Source organism: Ursus americanus, chromosome 1 (assembly GCF_024610735.1).
Source record: "Ursus americanus isolate L20-20 chromosome 1, mUrsAme1.1.p, whole genome shotgun sequence".
NCBI lineage: Eukaryota > Metazoa > Chordata > Mammalia > Carnivora > Ursidae > Ursus > Ursus americanus.
Window position 1 is genome coordinate 78,118,033 of NC_142127.1, and position 20,368 is coordinate 78,138,400.

The 20,368-nt window shown below is 39.5% G+C and overlaps 1 protein-coding gene across 6 annotated transcripts in view; it reads left to right on the forward strand.

Moving 5' to 3' along the window:
- The window catches only part of PARD3B (par-3 family cell polarity regulator beta), a 980,330-nt gene that overhangs the window by 534,907 nt on the left and 425,055 nt on the right, over positions 1-20,368 (forward strand). For all 6 annotated transcript variants that reach the window (XM_045806556.2, XM_045806555.2, XM_045806554.2 and 3 more), the window contains 3 exons: positions 1,249-1,607; positions 4,212-4,351; positions 5,492-5,620. In XM_045806556.2, the coding sequence (XP_045662512.2) occupies positions 1,249-1,607; positions 4,212-4,351; positions 5,492-5,620 (628 nt within the window). The remainder of the gene's footprint in view (positions 1-1,248; positions 1,608-4,211; positions 4,352-5,491; positions 5,621-20,368) is intronic.

A 20,368-nucleotide genomic window follows, 5' to 3' on the forward strand; every position in this document is an offset into this window, starting at 1 on the left:
GCAGTGTGGAGTAGAAACTGACTCCCAATCAGGGAACTGGTCAGGGGAGTTGGGCTGCCTCTGTGCGATCTTCTCCCCTCCTCCCCTCCCAACATGGAGAGTAAGCACTTCATTCAGTAAGGTTAGGAGTGGGGGGCAGGGTGTGTCAGATAGTAGCTGGAATTAGGATTCATTATTTGATGTGGCTGCTACTGACGGACCTGAAATAAAGACACCTTAAACAAGCTTAATATTTCCCCCCCCCCAAGGACAAATAAGTGTGGAGGCGGCAATCCAGAGCTGGTGTGGCAGTTCCACAAGAATCAGCAAATGGGACGTCTTCCCTCTCTCTGCTTTGCATCCTTACTAAGTGGCTACTCTCTCTAAGCTGTGTCACGGTCACCAGATAGCTGCTGGGGTTCTGAGTTTGGAGAAATGGGAGAAGAAAGAACTTTCTGGCTCCCAACTTTCTTGTAACCCTTCTATGTAAATCTCATTGGCAAGAAAGGCTGGGAAAGGTAGTTGTTTTACATAGTCCTGAGGTGTAAGGACGAAGGAGAGAAATGGTAGTAGGAAATCTGAGGAAAAACACCAAGTGCTAAGACAAAAAAAAGTAAAAAATACAGGTACTCTAAAATAGAATAACAGGGTACCTATTGGATTGTTAATTCACTATGACTTTGGGCATAGCCGATACACCAAATATCTTCACAAGGAAGTGTTTGTGTCAGAATTGAAATTCTGGAACACAACCCATTTTAGAGAGGACCTGTACTTTAGAACAGAGTCCTAAAAGGGAACTAACTGATATTCTGATCAATACTACAAAAGTATTTTTTCCGTCTAAAATTAAAGTTTGCTTTCATACTTACTTTAGCAATGGCTTCTGGATGGATTTTCAGATATACTTTAAAAAACTGTGGGTCATTGGATGAGTTATCTAATCACTCTGAGCCTCAGTTTCCTCGTTTTGCAAAGTAAGGGTGAATTGTGCTTACTAAAGACAAAATGAGAGGATTGAGGAAGTTGTTTAAAAGATTCAACTGGAGAATTGCGCACGTTACTAATGCATGTGTAACCCAGTGTCAGGGCGCCTGGTGGACAAGTCTCAAGTGGTGATTAGATTTTAGTTTGCAGTCATCCTGGTGGTAACAGGGACAGTTTCTCCAATGCTTATGCCGCTGTGTGCTCCCGTTGCCACGATGCGGGGTGCTTTGGGTGGCATGCTAGAACGTGGTATTGTTACATATTCACTAACTCTCTTTGAAGGGCTCAAGATGTCTTCCGCCAGGCGATGAAATCTCCCAGCGTGCTCCTCCATGTGCTTCCACCTCAAAACCGTGAACAGTATGAAAAATCAGTCATTGGACCACTGAACATTTTTGGTAACAATGATGGTCCTTTGAGAACAAAGCTGCCGCCTCCTGTCCATGGGATATCAGGAATAAAAACCATAAATCTCACAGGAACAGGTAGTCCTGAAGAGGATGCTTTGACCTCTCTGCAGCAAAGCAAGAGCCCCCGGGTACCGAGACTGGGTAGAAAGCCATCCTCTCCCTCACTCTCCCCTCTCATGGGGTTTGGCAGCAAGAAGAATGCAAAGAAAATTAAGATTGACCTAAAGAAAGGTAATTATTAAATTATGCTTAATAGCATTCTATTATTGTAACATGTAAAATTGGTTAAGAGAAATGCATTAAGGCTAATTTTGTTAATTCTCCCTTCATTTAATTGTATCAAAGAATAGATTTAAGCAGGTAACTTAAATCTCTTGAAATTTTGCTACTTTCTTATTCTTTTCTGCTGGAGAGTATAGATTATTTGAAACAAAAAAAAATGATAAAGACATGTTGGGAAATGGAAAGAGCTGTTGCAAACTTGAGGGAAACACAGTAGTTAAGAAGCACAGAGATGCAGTTGAACCCTATTTTGAGCAAGATTAGTGATTTTTGTAGCACCCCGTAGGTCAGGTCTAAAAAGGGCATATATGTTTCTGGTTCTCTAAGCCAGTTTTATACCAGCAAAACATTTAGTCCTCAAAAAGCAAACATGTGATAATTATAATTGATAATTATTATATATAATTATATAATTGAAATTTCACTAATTCAACATTGCAAACAACTTTTCAAAACATACTTAATTTCAAAAGCATGCATAACCTTGTCTTCATCTTTCCCAATTTTCTGTGCATTTCAAACCCAGATCAATGAGACTAGGACATGTGCATACATGCATATTTATGCAATGTTATATACATAAGTCTTTGTGTACTTCTGTGCTTTTATTTATTTCTAACCTCCTGATAATCCCTTCCCCCACTGCACCCTTCCGCACTCTGATGTGATTTTCAAGACTTAATTTAAAAGAAACTGAGAGCTCAAATTTTTGTCTGAATTAATACAGAATTTAATGATCACAAGGTAGTTTTAAAATATTTATTAACATGTATAAAAAACAATAACATGCACCTTTAATTAGGGCAAAGTGGTTATTCTGAAAGATCCTTTCGTCAGAATTTTGTGCCCCTTAAGAATTCTGTCCTGAGAAGAAACTGTATTGACCAGGAGGCACAAATTCACCTGTGTGCTTAGCAATTAGCCTTTTTTTTTTTTTAAGATTGATTGACTGACTGATTGATTGAAGAGAGAGAGTAAGTGAGCATGTGCAGGTTCATGCATGAGCAAGGAGAGGGGAAGAGGAAGAGGGAGAGAGAGAATCTACAAGCAGACTCCCCACTGAGCGTGGAGCCTGACCCAAGGGCTCAATCCCAGGTTCCTGAGATCATGACCCAAGCTGAAGCCAAGAGTTGGCCACTTAACCAACTGAGCCACCCAGGTGCCCCTAGGCTTTTTATATAAATGTATCAGTTACATTTTTGTACAAATTATCCAGCTATGTATTAGACATGGGTTTGAGTGCTTTGAGGATAGATAAATCAGACGCAGAAGGTAACCTTAAGAATGCATCAGAAAGCCTTGAATGAAAAAATAAAGAATATGCCATCACAGCTATACTTTGGGAAGATTAATCTGACAGCAAAAAGGTACACCAGAAAAGAGATCAAACAACAAAGGATCAGTAAAGGATACATTGAATCTATCTAAATATAATATGTGTGTATGCCTTGCCTGCTGACTGGATAAAGGAGGGCAGAGAACAAGGAATTGCAGATGGCTTGTTAGTGGAGATACCGTTACTAAAAATGAGAATTTTTAGTAAATGAGTATATGTGAAATGACCAGGATCTGAATTGGAGAAGGAAATTCATAGTGACGTTTGAAAATGCTGGTGAAAGTGTGTGCATGGTCCTATTGAGGGAACAGACACCATAGAGAGATTAGGGCCAAAGAGATTTCGGTGTCATCCACAGGGAGATGGCAGTTGGAGCCAGGAGCTGGCCAAGGCAGAGACTCTAGAGAACAAATTGTTCCATGGCAGATCCTTGGGGAATATCTTTGTTCATCTGGGAGAACAGTGGGTAGGAGACAGTGGTAGACGTGATGTGATCAGAGAGGTAGGAAAATAAGCAGAAAATAGAGACATGAAAACCAAAGAGGGGGCCATTAATTTCAAGAGGGCCATTAATTTCAAGAGAACAATTGGTGAGAAGTGTCAAAGCTAGAGAAAGGGACAGATCAGAAGAGGAAAAATTAGTGGACGTGATCATGGGTAGGTCATTGGTGGTGGAAGACTGAAGAAGTAAGATTGAAGTAAGGATTCTTTAGGGCAGAGATATTTGAGCATACCTTCAGATAAAGTGAAAACCACGTACTCAGAGAGAGAGATTGAGATGCAAGAGAATGGGACAGCAAGGGTGAGGGCGGGAGCAGGGGAGTGCAGCACGGGAGGAATCGAGGCCCAGGTGAGGGGAGCTGCAGGGTGGCTAGCTGAGTGAGCGCCTGACAAAACTCATGTCAGATGGCCTTTGGCTGCTCACGGTTTACCGAGAAATCAATCTCCTGAGTTTATGGGTAACATGTGGCATTTCTTCTGGGGCCTCAGTAGACGAAAGTGTTACACATCTGCATTGGGCCCTAAATTCACTTTGAAACCATCATGGCCTGTCAGGAACTATAATCTGTATTTGCAACCAGAACAACTGAAGTGAATTTAAAATATTTGCTGGAATGTAAATATTTTACTTATTCTACATTAGTCTAAATTAAGTAGATTTTACTGGAAGGTTTCTGCTTAAGGTGACCATGCATTTTCCTGGTCTCACACACTAGGCCCTGAAGGACTGGGTTTCACTGTGGTTACCAGAGACTCTTCCATACATGGGCCTGGTCCCATTTTTGTAAAAAACATTTTACCAAAGGGAGCAGCAATAAAAGATGGCCGCCTACAATCAGGGGACAGAATTTTGGAGGTAAGAATTGGAATTAATATCTTCAATAAAATATCCTTGGTGTTAAAATAAATATGTTAATATTTATATTTTGAATGTAATATATTGAAAATTATCACTTATAGACAAGATAAGGACTTTAATTATATATATAAAAAAAAATGTTAGTTAATAGGAAGCATCTTCTTAGTCCCCCTTAGGTCAGTGATAGAAGGACAAGTAACACTGCAAACTTTTCCCTGTTTTCTCTTACTTCCGCCTCTTAGGGTCCCTGGGAAATTTGGATCAAATCTGGGAATTCATCATAATTGCAGTTAGGGCTAAGAATTTCAAAGTGATAGCCAAACTCTGGTAACAGTTTCTTTAAACTTCTCCTAGGGATGGGCCAGCCTGTCTCAGGGTGATCTATCCCTATAAAGAAGTGTTCGGAACTACCCAAAGCGAGAGGCTTTTTCCCCCATGCATTTTTGTTCGGTAGCATTGTCTTCTTAGCTAAATACATAGTCTCAACTTACCTTTCAAGAAATCGTCCTTGTTGAAACTGGCTGGTTCTATTAACTTTCTCATGGCATGGAGGCAACACTATAGATTTTTTTATAGTTCTGGATTATGGAAGAAGATATATCAAATGACTACTATAGCTCCAGATTACAATGTCTGATAATCTGTGATGACTGGGTGACTATCTGAACATGATGAACACTGTTTCATTATAACAGAAGACTTTTGCTGCCAAAGTAATTTGCCATGTAATCATGGTCCTTTTATTTTATTTTATTTTATTTTATTTTTTTATTTTATTTTTTATTTTTTGGTATTAGGCAGAAAATGGTGCCAGTTTAGCATCTGAAATCCACCTCTTCCCTAGTTGAGGAATTATTCTCTGCTGTCAGTTTGATGCCCCCTTGTAAAAATGTGCTGTCTTAGGAGAAGCTGCTCATACGAATTCCTGACTATCTTAAATGATCTAGTACCATAATAATGATGGCCAGTGTAATACTGGTCCTTTGAACACTGTTGGTTTGGGTCCATGTGTTCAGTTTTCATCTTTTCAGAGCTATATTCATTGTAGGGGCCCATTTGCTACTTACTTTCAGAAACTGTCTAGCATAGAAGGAGATGGAGAGTGTTGTAATCTGTCCATATGATGGCACCCGTTAGGTGAATGGCAGAGATGTCACTGGGCGAACTCAGGAAGAGCTTGTGGCCATGCTGAGGAGCACCAAGCAAGGAGAGACAGCATCGCTGGTCATCGCCCGTCAAGAAGGAACTTTTCTTCCCCGAGAGCTGGTAATGTTCAGGTCATAGTCTCACTGAATCTTCAATGCAGAGTTTAACATACCCAGTGAATTCATAGTAGCTGAGAGATGAGTTCTAAGTCACAGGTTTCATTTGTAACAAGAATTGAATCACACTAAGAGTTTTTTTTTGGTCCCATTTGGGGGTGTCATGGCTTTATGATATTAATGCAGTGAGTTGGACATGTGCTAACAGTGCTTCCAGGATACAAATTCAAACACCCTTTTAAGGAAGCAATTTAACAATATTCAACTAAATAAAATATACTTTGAGTGTTGTGCTATATGTTAGCTTTATGCAAAACACAGTCAGCAAAAATGGTTGTGCACCACCTTAATGCAGTTTGCAGTCTAAAAGGAAATAAAATAGGACCAAGTCTTCAAAGTGGTGATGAAGGTGATGAAAAAGAACTGCAGGATGCTATAGGCACATGTCACAAGGGAATTTAACCTAATCATGAGGGCCAGGAAAGGTATCCTGAGGAAGAGAGTTTCAAAAGTCTTGTTAAAATGTATGTTCTTTGACCTACTAACTATACTCCTAGTAATCTGTCCTAAACTGATCATCATAGATGTGGAAAAAATTCATGTACATTGATTTTTTTTCTCAAGTCCTATTTATTGTAGTGATCTATTGGGCGCTGTACAATCATAAGGTATTGGTTAGATAAATAACTAGATAGCTCTCCAATGAAAGATAAGTTACTTAAAATGGTCTTGGTGATGAACTGATAATAACACGAGAAAACGTTCAGAGTGCCTTAAGAAGAAAGTAGTGTATAAATGATATATGCAGCATGATCAGACTACATTAAAATATCTTTAAAAAACAAAAAACAAAAATCCCCAAAGAACCGGCAAAAGATATACCCAGAATGTTGGGATTAGGAGACATTTTAATTTTCTCATTTTTAAAATAATGAACACCTATTATTTTATTATTGACATGTATTTAAGAAGGCTATAGAAAAATTCAAAGGACTTTTATGGCCAATAACAAAAAGGAGTAGATGTGGTAAAAAAGGATTTTTAATTACCTCTCAGAGTTAGATCATCAGAACCAGTGAGGGTTAGTTAAGAAAACTGTAGTTAGCTTGAAAAAGAGAAAGTTTAGGACACATTTTTATTGCTATCAAATACGTAAGGAGTTTTTGTATGGATTAGAGAAGTAAACTTATTAATACATTTCTTCGGGTAGTTTCTGTCCATTAGCGTACTTATGTATTAATCTGACTAATAACTTACTAAGTACATGTTGTGCACTAAATTGGAGGTTCTGGGGATACAAAAATAATTAAGACTCATTTCCTACCCTCCTTGCGCTGGTACCAGAACAAATATTTGGAAGTGATAATGTTGCAAGTTACAGTTGTTTCTAACTATTGGAGCTGTCCAAGAAGAAAACAGGCAACTTAGAATATTGGAACAGAGCCAGCCTCACCATCTGTCAGAGGTGCTCTAGAAAAAAATTCTCCTATTGGTAAGGTGATAAGACTAGATAAATAAATTCTAAGATATCTACTCTAAGCCTAATATTCTGTTATCTATGTTTATATTCACGTTTGAATATACAACCTTCCTGAAAGACCTCTCATTTATTGATGCTCCTTAGTACTGACCAAAGGACCCTCTTCCCACCACATTCCCGGTCCTTCCTTCTTCCCATCATCTTGTCCATTTTTCCCCTTGCCCTATTGAATGTTCTGGGAAGATCTGCAGTAAAACAGGGAAGGAAAGAAAATTGGGTGGTGTGAGCTGTAAAGACTGTACTCCCCGCCTGTTTTCCTCTAGTTGGCTCCTCCATTGCCAGCCATTTGGGAGGGCAGAATCTTGAATTTCCATCTCATTTGCTCACTTAAGCTCCTTACTCTTCCTAAAAAGAAATGCTGCAGAAACTTAAAGTCCAGATTTTTTTCTAAAACACGGATGGATTTTTCTTTCAATCCTTTATTTATCCAAAGGCCTAGGTCTTTCTCTACAAGGGTCACAGTGAGAAGAAACAATTAGAAAGAGGCAGCATGTACATATAACAGGAAGCCTTTCACTTCTTGTCCAACTCTTCGGTTGCTCGAGATAAAACTCTTAGAAAACTTTGGTGGGTCTATGTGCTTGTGTCAGGGATTGGAGAAGAAAGAAAGAAGTTTTGACTGTGTATTCTGTTGAACTATGAGTGAAACCCTGAATAGAAAGAGAAATATTCCATGGGTGCCTGGATGGCTCAGTCAGTTAAGTGTCTGCCTTCACCTCAGGTCATGATTCCAGGGTCCTGGGATGGAGCTGCTGTGTGGGGCTCCCTGCTCATCAGAAAGTTTGTTTTTCCCTCTGCCCCTCCACCCCACTTGTGCATGCTCTCTCGCTCTCTCTTTCTCTCTCTTTCATGTGTTCTCTCTCTCAAATAAATAAAATCTTTAAAAAAAAAAGAGAAAGAAACATTCCAGACAACAAAAGAGCCTAATAACAGAGCTCCAGCTGAGAACTTGTTCCCTCAGTTTCCCATCTAATAGTTCCTTTTACCCCTTTCTCTGTGTCTTCTAGAATTCTTAACTTCACAGCAAATCATTCTAGAAGCTTTCTCTCTCCCCCAGGTAAGGGGGGGAAGGATGTGACCTTACCCCGGTTAAAACTCTGAATGCATTCTCAATCACAGATAATTGCAGCTGGAAGTTAATGAATATAAAAATAGCATTTTCAGAGTAAAGGGGCTGAAAGAATCAGTATGTCCAAATCTACTTTGCAGATGAGAAAACAGAGGTTCAGTGTGGTGGAGTAACCTGTTGATGGTCCTGCACTGCTCGGGACCTAGAGGTGTGGGTTTCTTAACACGTCGTGCATCGTCTCTGGAGTTCAACTCTGGAAGCTCCACATTATTCAGTGTTCCAGTGTGATCTCATGCAGCTCACAAAATCATTCTAAGACTCACTTGCCCCATCTTTATCATAAGATTGTTGTGAAGATTAAAAGAGATCATACATGCAAATCTCTTGGCGTAGTTCCTGGCCAATTTTAAGTCCTCAATATATGCCAGCTGTAATTATTCTAGTACCTTGTCACTTCTGTAGTGTTAAACACAATAAAAGCACAATACTACACTTTAGATCCCTTGTGGGGAAAATAGATCTAATCAGGCTTGCCTGGGACTAACCATTATTTTGAACATTGATTTTTTAATTATCATTTAAAAATACATACTGGTGTCCAAAATACTGAATTACAAAATAAAGGAAAAAAAGTTTTTTTGGTTTGAAACTAAATCCATAAGTCAGGCAGCCTGTATTAGTTCACTCTCATGTAATAGAATTTAGTGAAGTTTGATTTCTATCCCAAAAAGTGACATCATAGGCCAAGCCCCCCAGGGAACATATTAAATTAATTGTGCAACTGTGAGATTATGAGTGCAAATAAATTATTTGGTCTCATTGTTTTTAGTTTTATACCAAATTTGGAAGGCATGTGGTTAGTATCTCTTCTCCTAGAATTCTCTGGCAAACAGTCTAGACTCTTTAAAAACATTCGACTTCTAATTATCTAAATATGTGGAATATTCTTTGTAACCACAGCAAAGCAAAGCCTTTGCAGATTATAAGCACCGAAGTAATGTGGACCCAGAATCCTTGTTTTGAAGAAATATGGAATTGTCTTCTTTGTCCAGCCCAAATGCCTTCCTTGAGCACTACGTGGCAAGAACCATACAGGAAGTTTAAAGAGAGGTCACGTTAGGCACGCACAGCACTATTTCACTGTGAATCACTTCATAGTGTGACATGCACAGGACTATTTGAAAGAACAGAATGAAGAACAGTGTGCTATGTGACACATCTCTGTATTTTTCTTTCAAAAAAACCGAAGGTGTTACCACTTTGGTCTCTTCTCCCTTATCATGACTAATGCACACACTTGACTTCCATTGAAAATCTGGCAGGATGAAGGAAGGACAGCACTTCCTGCCTTTGTCTTGTTCTATCTCCTTTGAAGAAAACAAACCGTGTTTATTGTTTTCCTGTTCTAAGAAACCATCCTCTCCCTTCTCTCCAGCCTTGCTGTTTCAGGAGCTGGATCCCCTCTTAACGGCGCTGCTCTGCCTAGTTTCCGACAGTTCAGTCTTCCTTACTTCCTCGCTATCTTAGCTCCTTGTAAAGTCTTAACACTTAGAGCCAAGGGAGCATGTGGTCAGCAGTTATACAGGAAGTCCCAATATAGGATGGTCTCTCTCGGATGTGACCCTCTGTCATTCCTAAGGCCTGAGCACCCATTTCCTGGTTATGTCTCCTGACCTGCCACGGGAGGACTCTGCTGAATTCTTTCCACGTCCTTCCTCCCAAGCAATTGGTTAGTATCACAAATGTAGCAGCGCATTTAGCCAACCTTCATTGCATCTGCGGCCGGCCGGGCTGAACATCAAATGAGAGGAATTCATGTACTAGCATCACAACTATTTAAGCTCTTTCTAGTATCTTTACCAAAGGAACTGTGTTTCAAAGGCAATCTTTCCAGAATCCCAAGCTGGAAGACCCTTTGAAGTCTTCACCCCCTGACTGGGTGAGAGTTTATTAAAGAGGTGTTCACATAAGGAACGTTTTTGCAACAGGGGCTTTGAGGTGAGTGTTGGTAATAGAATCCCAAGGTGAAAGTGTCTGCGTCTGCACTTGAAATGAGTGAGCACTGTGCTCATAATCAGCGCTTTGTTTGCTGTTTTCCGTGACAGACACATGCTACGACTTCTCTCCCATCCCTGGCCCCCCAAATTCTTGTGTTCTTATGCAGACTGTCAGTTTAGGAAAGATCATGAAAAACTAAAGGTTTTCGATTGATGTCATACCTTTTTTTTTTTTTTTTTGAGAGCTTCAGAGAGAAAGAGCGTGCGCGCAAGCGAGCGAGACTGTGTTGTTTGTCATGTAGGTGCATACACACACGCACGTGTGTGTATGTCTTCTTTCCTTTACTGGGGAGGAAAAAACATGGTCCCATTCCTTTGTTAACCTCTTTAATGTTTCATGTTCTGACCTGCTGGCTTATCTTTAAATTATCCTGAAAATCACAGCAACCCCTGGTGGGTAAAGCGAGCTGAGAGAATTTCAAATGTATTTATAATTTCTACCTGCCAAGTTCACCTGCTATTAAATGCCGGCCTCTGCAAGTGGGATTAACTATATTTCAAGCAAGCAAGTTGCTGCTGCCTGGCATGACTGAGATCCTAACGAAGGCAGCCATGTTTGCCACGCCGATGTGACCTTCACTTAGGAATACTGCTTTCGCTGAGGGGGGAAAAATGTTCCACATACGCGCTCGTGTGGATGCTCCCTGAGTAGGCGCTGAGCTTAGTGTGGTCCAGGACCACCATATTTACCAATCCCTGACTGCCTTTGCAAATAACATGTGGCTCCCACTCCTTTACTGTTTATCTTCTTAGGAAGTGAAAAATTCATACCTTCAGATGTCAAATTATTTAATATCATAAATCATGCAAGAATTTTCGTTTGAAATCTTAGATGAACCTCATTTAACTGATATATTATTTTATTCCCTTTGGCTATTAGATTCAAATGATTCCATGCTTAATTAACCAAGGTACTTAAGGAAGAATGAATATTATAGCAGCTATTTGTGGATAAGTAGCAGAAATTGAAGGATGATTTCAGAATGATTTGTCTACCTAAACCAAAGTGCAGGAGTTATGTTTTGGAATTTAAATAATTATGCAGAAGTCAAAACGCCGCTGCATTTTATGGATTCTCCAAATAACATAGTTCTTGTGACTTAAGATGGAATCCTCACTAAAATATAGTCTCCATTTCTGCTTCTCTCTACAGTATTTTTCCCTGCTTAGTGAAATTCCATTCAAGCAGTTGTCATCTGATCCTAGGCAAGGTTCTGCAGCATGAACTCTAGAGTTGAATAAGATGTGTTCGTGTCCTCAAGGAGCTTCTAGCCTATAAAGAAGAGTAGGAGTTGGTCAAATTATTCAATGAAGTGTTATGGGGCTTCAAAGTTGGGGGACCAGGAAAACCTTGAAGAACATGATAGTGTTTGAGAAAGGTCTCAATTGAGTAGGATTTCAAAATGCAGAGCTACGGGGGGAAGGAAACAGCATCTTCAAATACTCTGAGATTAGAAAATGTAAAATACATCAGGGAGATGGTAGGCGGCCCAACTTGACAGCTTACTGAGCAGGGGTTAACATGAGAAATAGTATTGTTTGAAATAAATTGGAAGAGGTGAAAAGACATTCAGATACCTGCTAAGAGCTTATTGGATTTGACTATAATATAATCGTTAGGAGCCTGGGATCTGGGATCAGTCAGACTCGGGTTGAATCCTGGCTCTACAACCTACAGGCTGAATGGTCTTGATTAAGTTACTTCCCTGAGCCACCCACCCCCCTTCCTCACCCCTAATTCAGGGATCAGAGTATTGTCTACCTAAGAAGCCTGTCAGCATTAGAGATGAGTGTAAAGTTCTTAGAATAGGACACATGGAATGTGAATCCCTGCTTTGCATTCCTAACCTCTCTGTGTCTCAGTTTCCTCATTTGTTAAATAAGGATAATAACAGCACCTATCTTGTAGGGTGTTGTGAAAATTAGCTGAGCATAGATGCTAATACACAGTGAGTGTCAAATAATGTTATCTTGTGTTGTTGTTTCCTGTGTCTGATGCACACTGTATGTTCAGTAAATATTTGTTGACTAAATAAATGAAAGCTACACATTATTAAAGCAGATGATATAGAAGGCTGCAAAAGGCATGGCTAAAGGCCTTGTGGCTCCTACTCTATGTCTAATCTGTATCTAATGCATTATTGTTCCTGATACAATTACTTTAAACCAAATAAAAATAATATGCATAGATTTCCTCACATTTCAGAGTGTTAGCAATCTCTGGTTATCGCTACACGAGACAGTGAGGTTAGGGGTAGTACTGAGAGCATGGCAATGAGGAGTGCCTGGGTGGCTCAGTGTGTTGAGTATCCAATTCTTGATTTCGGCTCAGGTCATGATCTCAGGGTTAGGAGATCAAGCCCTGCGTTGGGCTCATACGCTGGGTGTGGAGCCTGTTTAAGATTGTCTCCCTCTCCATCTGTCCCTTCCCTCCCATTAAAAAAAATAGAGTATAAATGACAGTTTAGGTAGTTTAAATCATCTGAATACATACACATAATCTAGTTGTACAGTTTATTTGTAAAGACGTAGACAATAAGTATCATTGCCTAATACTTTAAAATATTATTTCTTAAAATTTTAAAAGTATTTTAAAGTATTTTTTAAATGCTTCAATCTCAGTTGAAGTGCTTCTCAAAGTGTGGCCTCAGATCAACAGAATACCATTACCTTGGAATTTGTCACATGTACAAATTCTCAGGCTTCTTTCAGACCTGAGGAATCAGAAACTCTAGGGTTGGAGCTGAAGATGTATTTTAACAAGCCCTCCAGATAGTTCTGACGCTTACCTCAAGTTTGAGGATCATTGAAATAGTGGTTTTGTTATAAAGAGCCTCAAGGCCTACAGGATAACTTAGTGACTACACCTGACTAATTCCAATAACCAAGTTTTCAACTTTATCTTTCAATTTTGCAAACAATTTTTTTGCCCTAGAAAAATATCCTGTGAAAAATTCAAGGCCAATTGAGTTGCGTCTCTTTGGTCATGTGCCTCTCGTTTTGGCAAAGGGCCAGTGCTGAGCACAATCCAGTTACTCAACTCAATTACACCTGATTCATTTAGGCAAACTCAATTGTACTTGACTTTTTCAGGCCCGACTCGATTGTGCTTTTAAATTCCCACACTCAATTTGATTGTGCTCAAAATTTGTTGTGTGCCACCTTGTAACTTGTAGATTTAAGCACATACCAAAGAGAGGTGCTTCTAGGGCGGTCTAGAAGATTGGGTTATTGGTATCTGTTTGCAGTTACACCTCCGTCCCTTCTCCCTCCCTCTCTGTCTCCAAGATGGCACGCTATAGGGAGAGAGATGCTCCATTGGCCCCTTATATGCACCATATTCTACCTCCCCCGCCCCCCTCCTGCCATGCTTGAACTCGTGGTGAAGATTTCAAAGCTCCTAAGAAAGTGATCCTCATTTACGGTCACAAAGCAACTATGTTCAGCTCTTCCTATCTCTCTTAAAAATGGGGAAAATGACGCACAGAGACATTGCAAAATCAGAATTTTTTTTTTTAAGATTTCTACCTCACTGGGCTGCGCATCACACCTTCTTTCAGTTGTTCTGTGTCCTAAGGGATGAGATCCTTCATCTTTGGCAAGTTTTTAAATGCATTCGATAACCCACAAGGCTGAGGGATTAGTAGTCATTTGCTACTCCCTGGGAAGTACTTATACCTGAAAGAATTTTACTGAACCCTTGTCAGCAAAATCTAGTCTTGATAAAATAGATGATGATAAATGCTCTGGTTCAGCATTATTAAAGCAGATGGAGGAAGTTGCTGGCCATTTTGCCTGGTTGTATGGCTTCCAGGTGTCAGAATGAAAACACTTAGGACTTTTATCACAAGAATGGTTTTGTTGGAGATTGGAAGGTAGTGGAAGAAGAAGTGTTCAATGCTGAGAAGAAGCTCTTGTGACATTTCAGAGGACTGGGGCCTAATTGCATTCTCCTGCAGTGTTAAGGATGAAGGGCCGTGAGATTCGACTGTCCTCTCACGGCACAGGACAGATGTCTTATTAGTGGCCACTGTGGCCATGATTAGGCTTCTGATGGTTAGATTAAAAAGAAGAATTTTCTAAACATACGTGTTTAAACAGCTCAGAAAAAGCAATATTGTAACCAACCACAGATTCTGTCCTTATTATCCAGTTAGCTGAATGTTTCCAAGAATTTATGCCAGCTGTGGATACAGAGCAGCTGGATAAGAAGGTGGTTACAAAACTCGGGGGATGACCTTGATTTGCTTAATTACCTCCCTGACTGTGATCAGTACGTGTGTTAAGGTACATTTGGTGTAAGATAAGGAAATGCGATCATTTTGTAAAGGATATTTAAAGACTAAGGGGGAACAAAATACAGCCTTAATTGATTGTGGTTCGCTTTTCCAGCTGTTATTAAAGTAAATACCGTACTTGTGAAGCCGGCACTACAGTCCAGTTCATTTTGAAAGTGTATTTAGGGGTTTGAACATGTTTCATCTGCCTGTTTTTCAGGACAATGTGTGATCTTTATCATTAAAGAATATCAGCTTAAGATTGCTACTTCTTTTTTTTTTTTTTCCTCCTAAGGGCTGATAAAACAGAGATAGACACTTAAATCACAATCTGTTGCCACTTACCTCTTCCCGTGCCCCGTCCCCAAAGATTCTCTGGGCAATGACTTTTAAATATGTTCTCATTATTTTTAATGAGTGTGCAGAACATATGACGCATAATGCACGAATAGATAGGTGCCCTTGTACTGAACTTGTCAGATGTAATAAAACGTTGAAGGAGTTAAGATGCGTTTTCCTTTAAGATATTATAATTACTTAAATTAAGATGCCCAAGTACAAATCACATGCTATTCAGTTCCTGTTGCTGCCTAAATGAAGCCCCACCACTATCCCAGGTCCCTCTCTAAAAAGAATGTTTAATCACAAATGTTAAAAAGACAAAAGAACACTTAATATTGTTATGTCTCTTTAAGTTTACCCTTCTTTAAGTCTGTCCCGATGGCAGGATATTCAATTATAAAGCAGTTCAATTATGTTTCCTGGCCACTTATTGAGTTATGTGAAGGACTTTTATCACCTAGTCTTTCCGTAATTAATTCTTTGCATTTCTTAGAGGCTTAGGAGCAAAGGAAGGATTGTTTAACAGCTTGAAATGTTGTTTCAGTTTTCCCACCTTTCCTCATTCTCTCCTCTTCCTTCCTCTCTTCTTTCTTCTGACCTCTCATCCTGCCTTTCTGGACACAAATAATAGTGTGGTATCTCTCTGTTACGGGATATATTTATTTCTGCATTACGTTTCTACATTAAAATGCCAGGTGGTGATGAAGAGGAAGACAATGGTACATTGCATTAAATTACATTAAAATGCTGGGTGGCGATGAAGATGGAGGTAATAGTAGGAGAAAGGAGAAAAGTATCCTCAAGAACAACAAAGCCTCCCCTTGATGGTCATTATTTCGTTAATATTGGAGTCTGTGGCTCCTGGTATATGGAATTGCTGACCTTAGCACCCTGCAGGGGAGTTACAGACTTTCAGCTTAACTTGAAAGGGCTCACCTTCTCCCTCCTCTCCTTCCCAGAAGCTACATATTTCATCTATAGACCCTTGACTTCCCAATGGAGGGGAAAAACACAGTGAAACAAAAAAGCAGAAAACAAAACCAAAAACAAAAAACAAACCCCAAAATGGCAAAACACAAAAACACCCAACCAAAACATCTTACCCGTTATTTGCTTGCATTCCAACTCCCTGAGACCGAATGTTTCTCTTCTCTGATGCTTATAGAGAGATCGTCATTCAGGAGAATTGTCAGCCCTCTATTGCCCTCTATTCCTGGGTCCGTATTGATGATGAAAGGACTCAGTTGTTCAACAAATACTGAACACCTACTATTCCCAGGTTAGCTGATCAAATATTTATTAAACATGTATCGGTTCTAGATGCCATGCCACACACTGTGTGCTCTCAAATGTATTCAGACATGATCCCTGAACTCCGAGAACTTATGGACAATGCTGAGTGTCATTAGAGAAACAAGAATTTGGCATACTACCTATGATCTGTAGGGACGGCAGATGGGAGGGGAAGAGTTGTGCACATTTTTTTTTTTAGTTGCACAAATTTAAGGAACAAGCTAAGAGGTTAATAGTGAACCAGAAGTTATATAAAAGGAAGAAATCAATCAGGACTTTAAAATTCTGAAAAATTTCATTTATGAGATGGGATTCTGTTTGGGCCATGGATAGATTCAAAGAAGGAAGGAAAGTAGAAAGTCCAGGGATATGCAGAAGCATGAGCCAATGGCAGGAAGGAAAACTGAAGAAAAGGGAGGAGTAGAGGAAAGGAACATTTTGGCATAGTGTTAATACTGTTGGCTACTTATGCTATCATGTGAGCAAAACTTGCATGTCAATAACAAGACTATTTCCAAGGATAATATAGAAATCCATCAAATCTAAGATCCATTTGACGCCTTCTTTTATCAAGTCTGTGTTCGTAAGTTCTCTGTTTATAAGTTCTGGCTTTAGGTTTATTCCTGAGGCTTGCGTTCAACTGGAGCATCTGCGAGGTGGGAAGGTTCAAGATGGTCACCTTTACGTGGCTGTCAGATGGTTTTGGCTGTTGGATGGGGCACCTTGGTTCTAGTTAATGTGTCTTTTCTCCTCCAGAAAGCTAGTCCAGCTTTCCTACTGGACATTCTCAGGACAACAAAAACAGAAGATGCAGGGGCTCTTAAGGTCTAGCCTCGCAGGTTGCACAGTGTCACTTCTCTTTGTCAAAGCAAGTCACAAAGCCCAGTAGGATTCAGGGGATGGGTAGATAGATGCCAAGACTCTCTGGAAAGAGCGGCAAAGTCACACTTCAAGGAGGTATAACTCACTGGGGCCAATATTGTTATCATGTCTCACATTCAGTTAAGAAAGCCGAAGGGAACGCTGTTCCGTAGCAGAATGAGCATTGGTCAGGGTTGTGAGATTCACATTATTGGCCTAGGGCCACCACTTGAGACGTTCAAGTTTAGAAAAGTCATTTAACTTCTTGGGACTTATCTTTCTTAATTCCATTCACAAAGAGTTTGTTGAGTTCTTTTTTGATGCAAGTACAGTGTGAGAGAAGCCAGGGTAGAGAAGCCTTGCCCCTTTCCCTACTTTGTCGTTCAGCAATGTTTTTAGTCATGACACTCTTGCTAAACATAAACTCCTTCCCTATTCTTGTTACTTTTTTTCTCAGCCCATGTAGATTTACCTTTCTATAGTAGATACCCACAATCTGGACTGGGGACTTGGGAATAATAGTTGGATTATGGGGATAGTGATAAATTAATACATACTAAAATTATCAAAATTAAAAAAAATTGACAGTAAACAGGGAGAAGGAGTTCCTTATCTACTAAGTGAGGAGATTGAACTAATTGGTCTCTTATACCTCTTCGCACTGCAAAATACTATTCTCTGAATTTCTGTGCATCAAGTTTTGGCATGACACTCAATACAGATAGCACGTGAATTATGAATGATCTCTCTATATATGAATGGGCCGCGGGAGTGTGCCTCGGCACGTTTGTTTGTTCTGCAGTTCAGAATGCCTTGGGAGCATTTGACCTAAAGAGTGACTTCTCTTAAGTAAATGTAGAATAACATATTGCCAGAAGAGCTCTCCCTCATGGCCACCTCTTCGACCCCTTGCCATTGTGGTTCTTGTTGCTATAGCAGTTAATACACATAGATGTAGCCCTTCCTCCAATCATCTGATGCCACCATGGCTGTGGGTACCATATGAGACTTCACTCCTATAGTTAGCTCAGAAGGAAACGTGTTCCTTCTTTCCAAAATTGGAAGTTTTGGTGCATTTTCCCATAATATGTTTTTAAATATAACCCATCCGATAGAAGGTAAATTATTACATAGTGTTATGCTTTGGAGATACTGTGGAGTGAATAAACCCTGTTGGCTCATTGCAACCCAGGCACAATTTATCAGTATTCCTTTAACAGAGAGAAAGGAAAAATTCACATTGTAAGAAGCAGGTTTACAAAGAAACTTAAATACAAACTTAAAAACTTACAAGTATAAACTTAAAGTATATAACCTGTTTTTTAAGTAGAAATTATCTCATCTGTCCCTACAGTCAGAACTTATTTAAAGCTCATTTCCACTACACATGAAGAAAAGTGAATGAATACAAACACTATTCATTAAGGTTTTGGCCATCCGTAATGTAATAAAAAATCTCCGGGTTCTGAATTCTTCAATTTGAAAAAGAGGACTGTGTCAGCACTAGCAACTTGTTGAAAACTTGGCAGATATTTTCAATGTACTTATTAATGCAAGCCACCTCAATTCCTCTTTGGTACTAGACAGGTTGTAAATAAATTATATAAATAAATATCAATGCAATTATTAACTTGATAATTTTATGTGCTATGTAGGCATGCAGGGAAATTAAAGATGAAGGCTGCTGAACTTGTGTCTGAGAATATGCAGAACAGTGACTATTCTCCATAATCTGAAGAGATAGAAGTACACTAGATCGAGCCTTGTCTTCGGCTACATCACGGAGTACGACTGTAAAACAGAAAAAAAAAAAGTGTAATTTCTCATGGTGGTTAAGTTAATAACATGTCACTATAATTTGTGTACTTCTGAAATAGAAACCAAATCATGTGGGTCCTAGCCACAAAGAAAGTAAAGGCACATAGCTACAAACAAGCTAGGGGCTTACTTTTTGAGAAGCCCAGCCTTTGCTGTCAGATAGTAGTTTAGAGCTTCCTCCTTAACCTGTAGGGTTTCTCTCAGAAAAGAATAGCAATAGCATGTAAACGTCTGACTTCCTTCACAACCCTTTGAAAATGTAACCGAGGTTGGTGTTGCCTCTCACCCCTCAGCGTCCAGTAGCTCTCAAGGGAGCTGGCATGTCTTATCAGACCAGAGCAGCCAGGCAGGGGCAGCCAACACATTGAGAGGCCAGGGCAGTGTGATGGTCAAGGCCATCGGGCAGGTAGTGAAAGGCCTCTCGCTGTGTTAAACAAATGTGGGTTTCCTTCCTGGCTTCCGCAGGAGCTAATTTTGTTTTTCACTTCTCTTCTGGCATCAGAACAATAAGGACTCATAAGGCCATTCTGCCTGTGAGGAGATGTGCATTAGATTATCATAAATCCACAGATAAAAAGTACAGTGGTCAATGAGACCAGGCATTCCTGGATGAAATAAAAGGTTTAATTGAAAGTACTGTCCCAGGGGAAACATGATTGAGCGTGGTATTGAGTAGACATTAATTACCTCAGACCAGAGAGCGAAGAAAGTAGAAGGAAGTCCATTCCATTATTTTAAGTTCCCAAATCTGCTTTCCTTTATGAGAAGGTGGGGGAATTATTTGAATAGAATGCTAGGAGGGAAGAAGTGAATTTTTGCTCTACATGATGTTCTTAGAACACCACTCATGTTTTTTAGGAAGTTGCAGCTGAATTGTCTGCTAATACAGATATTTTTGTTGGAAGTTACAGATCGAGGCCGAGCACAACGTGCACTGATAGGCTGAAGAATGGTTGAAATTGATAAATTCCTAGTCTGTTGTTATAACAATGATTAGTAAATAAATTGCATTTCTTCATAATTCTAGAATTTTTTTTTTATTCTTTATGTTTCTCAGCTTGTTTTTTAGTAGGTTGGGTTTCCATTCTCCAGTGGAACAGAAAAAAGAAATAAGTTGAAGTATCTGCACATACGGTACCCATTAAGCACTAGATGGCTTGCTTTGTAGCCCTAAAATATGGCTGCCTTTATAAATCAGACATGTTTGTTTAGCCAATGCCCTACTTTTGATGTGGCTAAAATAATGGGATGAACTCTACGTCGACAGAGACAAGCCCTAGGATCAAGGACTGCCTTAACAAGAAATTAATTGGTCAGGTGTCTCTTCTAGCAGTCATTAACATGTTTGAATTATGACTTTGATTCTTCTTTTGGGTCAAATAGCATATAAAAAATATTCTGGATTACCCACACCTAATATGCAATAGATTTGAAAGGCAAAGACAGGGAGATACCAAATACATTGAGAGTGTTTGATTTGGTGTTTGTACACAGT